Source organism: Nanorana parkeri, unplaced genomic scaffold (assembly GCF_000935625.1).
Source record: "Nanorana parkeri isolate BGI_ZX_2015 unplaced genomic scaffold, ASM93562v1 scaffold2073, whole genome shotgun sequence".
In the NCBI taxonomy this organism is placed as follows: Eukaryota; Metazoa; Chordata; class Amphibia; order Anura; family Dicroglossidae; genus Nanorana; species Nanorana parkeri.
In genome coordinates, this window is record NW_017308341.1 from 128,480 (window position 1) to 131,261 (window position 2,782).

General features: G+C 58.2%; 1 protein-coding gene across 1 annotated transcript in view; it reads right to left on the reverse strand.

Annotated features, from left to right (window-relative positions):
- The window catches only part of LOC108800589 (hyaluronidase-1-like), a 2,114-nt gene extending 548 nt beyond the window's left edge, over positions 1–1,566 (reverse strand). Inside the window, exons 1-2 of the mRNA XM_018572570.1 lie at positions 637–1,566; positions 208–297 (exon numbers count right to left, since the gene is read on the reverse strand). Coding sequence (XP_018428072.1) covers positions 208–297; positions 637–1,566 — 1,020 coding nt within the window. The remainder of the gene's footprint in view (positions 1–207; positions 298–636) is intronic.
- Between the last annotated feature and the right edge of the window lie 1,216 nt (positions 1,567–2,782).

Genomic DNA, 2,782 nt, shown 5'->3' on the forward strand with positions numbered 1-2,782 from the left:
TCAGCCGCCTCCTCTGCCTACCCCTCGGCCCGGCCAATGGACGATGTCTATGAGGTTCTCATACTTCCGGCTCCGGTATATCCGTCACAATGGCCGGTAATAAAGAGGACCTGTCACCATGCTAGCCCGCTGTCTGAGACGGGACCTCAATCAGTCTACAGCTCCACCCCTCAGTGACTCCTCCCATTCTGAGGCCCAACCTGTTACCTTGCTGCGGCTGTAGTCAGTGTTCCCCCACAAGATGATTCCGGCCGCTCCCAGCGCTGCGCTCTGTCCAATCGTCTGCATGAGATCTTCCTGCCGAATACACAACAGTCAGGACCGGAGGACGGAGGTCAGATAGAAGACTGAAGGGAAGGACAGAGGTCAGATAGAAGACTGAAGGGGAGGACGGAGGTCAGATAGAAGACTGAAGGGAGGACGGAGGTCAGATAGAAGACTGAAGGGAAGGACGGAGGTCAGATAGAAGACTGAAGGGGAGGACGGAGGTCAGATAGAAGACTGAAGGGGAGGACGGAGGTCAGATAGAAGACTGAAGGAGAGGACGGAGGTCAGATAGAAGACTGAAGGAGAGGACGGAGGTCAGATAGAAGACTGAAGGGGAGGACGGAGGTCAGGTTATGATCGGCCACTCGCCTCGGTCATGAAGTCCATGCTGTAGTCGTACACGATGCGGGCGTAGGGAAATACGGGGAGGTCGCCCTCCTCCGACTGCCCCGACACCCGGAAAGCCTCCTCCACTCGGTGTTTGACCAACGGGCCGACATACTCGGAGCCCTTCAGCATTGGCTCCAGGTAGAGGCTAGGATAGAGCGCCCGGCTGGACCTCCACATCCATTCCAGGAGGTCGTTCTGGGCCACGTCCAGCGGCGGGCATTCTCCCGTGTAGTTGTGTCCTCCTTTCTTGTATTCGTAGTTGTAGCAGCCAGGAAAGCCGTAGAGGCCCCACAGGCCTCCCGGCCTCAACTTACGGCTCAGAGCCAACGTGGACGTGACAAACTTTGCGGCGGCTTCTTCAAACTCCCTCTTGGCCTCCAGCAGAACCTCCTCCGCCGGCCACTCCGGGTGTTCCTCCCGCACCAGTTCCCTCGAACGCTCCCTATAGATGTCCTTCTTATCCCAGTTCCGGTCCCACAACGGCCTCCAGTCCTCCCAGTCTATGACGGCCACCCCCTCAAAGTCCGGGGAGGGGATGGAGGTCACCAGGTGCTTGTAGGCCGCGTTGAGGTGGTCGGTGAGGCTGGCGTTCTGCGGGAGGCCGCCATTGATGGGGTTGCCCTCCTGGTCGTAGTACGGGTAGAGGCCGAGCTGAGTCTGGTAGAAGATCACCATCTCGCTGCCTGAGAAGGACTGGTTCTGATTGACCACAATGTCGAACGGGTCCAAGTCCAGGTCCACGCCGTACGCGTCCCGGCACCGGCCGGTCGGGGCGTTCCACACCGCCATGAACGGCCGTCCGGGAAGAAGAGACGCCGGAGCCGCGCCGACGGAAACCCAAACCGCCACCAGGAGGAGAACCGTGAGAGACATCGGCCCCCCCGAGAGACGAACCTCCGAAATCCTCATCACCTGCAAAACAAAAACCTTACTCAGTCTCCCCTCCCCCAGTGATCAGTCTGCTGCAGGCAGGAGGAAGCATTTCCTCAGTCTCCCCTCCCCCAGTGATCAGTCTGCTGCAGGCAGGAAGTGGGGGAAATCTCCTCAGTGGGGGGTCTTCCCACTCCATCCAAAACTAAAATAAATATAAATAACAATCTGATGTTGCCGTCGTTATGTTTGCACGCAGGGCGCATATTATGCGTTTTTTCCACCTCGGAATCCCCCGATTGTCGGATCAAATGACCGCGATGATGTTTTGGGAACACGGATGTGGATAATCGGCGCGGCGTTTAATGTCGGCGGCGCAGGAAGCTCCCGATCACAATGTATGAAACACGCGGATGTTTGCGACGAAGCGTTTTTGCTGGCGGTTTAATTGCGATGTCGGCTGACGTGATGCGTCGCTCGGAGGTCGATGTGCATTGAGTTGCGCAACAAAAGTGAAACAACCTGTGCGGGTGCAAGCGGCGAATGTTTAACATTTGTGCGAGCGAACGCGGGCGCGATACTCTGACCTTTCCCCGGGTCGGATGGCGGTCGGTTGGATCTGATGAAGTGATGGGCTGGGGTGTGCCGAGCCCGCCAGGAAGCTGACAGCGCCAATCACGGGCACGGAGACACTTCCCGATCTCTGCAGCTGCGGACCGGGATAATGTCTCGGTACCTGTGATTGGCGCTGCGGCGCTGTCAGCTTCCTGGCGGGTTCGGCACGTGGAGCTGCGAACACGCCCCGAGCCCATCGCTAATCGGATGTCGGTCAGAATGGATGGCGGTCGGATCTGATGTGTGAGTCGGTCGGATCGGGTCAGTCTGGGTCGGATCGGGTCGGACCTTGTGAAGTTTTATGGGGTCTGTTCCTTCGGAGTTGTTGTATCGCCGGCTGCAGCGGTGGCGATGTCTGTTCCCCCTCCGGGGCAGAGTCCGTCTCCGGGATCTCCGGGATCACTTTACATTGCGTGTTGTCAGTTCCTCTCGCTGCTCCCTCTTCCTCCTCTCCGTCCCGTCAGTTCCTGTCCTCTCCCCTCCCCCTCCCTGACACGGTCACATTAGAGTTGCCACCTTTTCTTCAAGCGAAACACGAACACTCCCGCGACTCGCGGACATTTTTGGGGGAGAATGGGTGGCGGCTTATTCCTTTGTATATATCACAGTGGAGACTATTTTCAGTGGGGGGGGGGGGAGT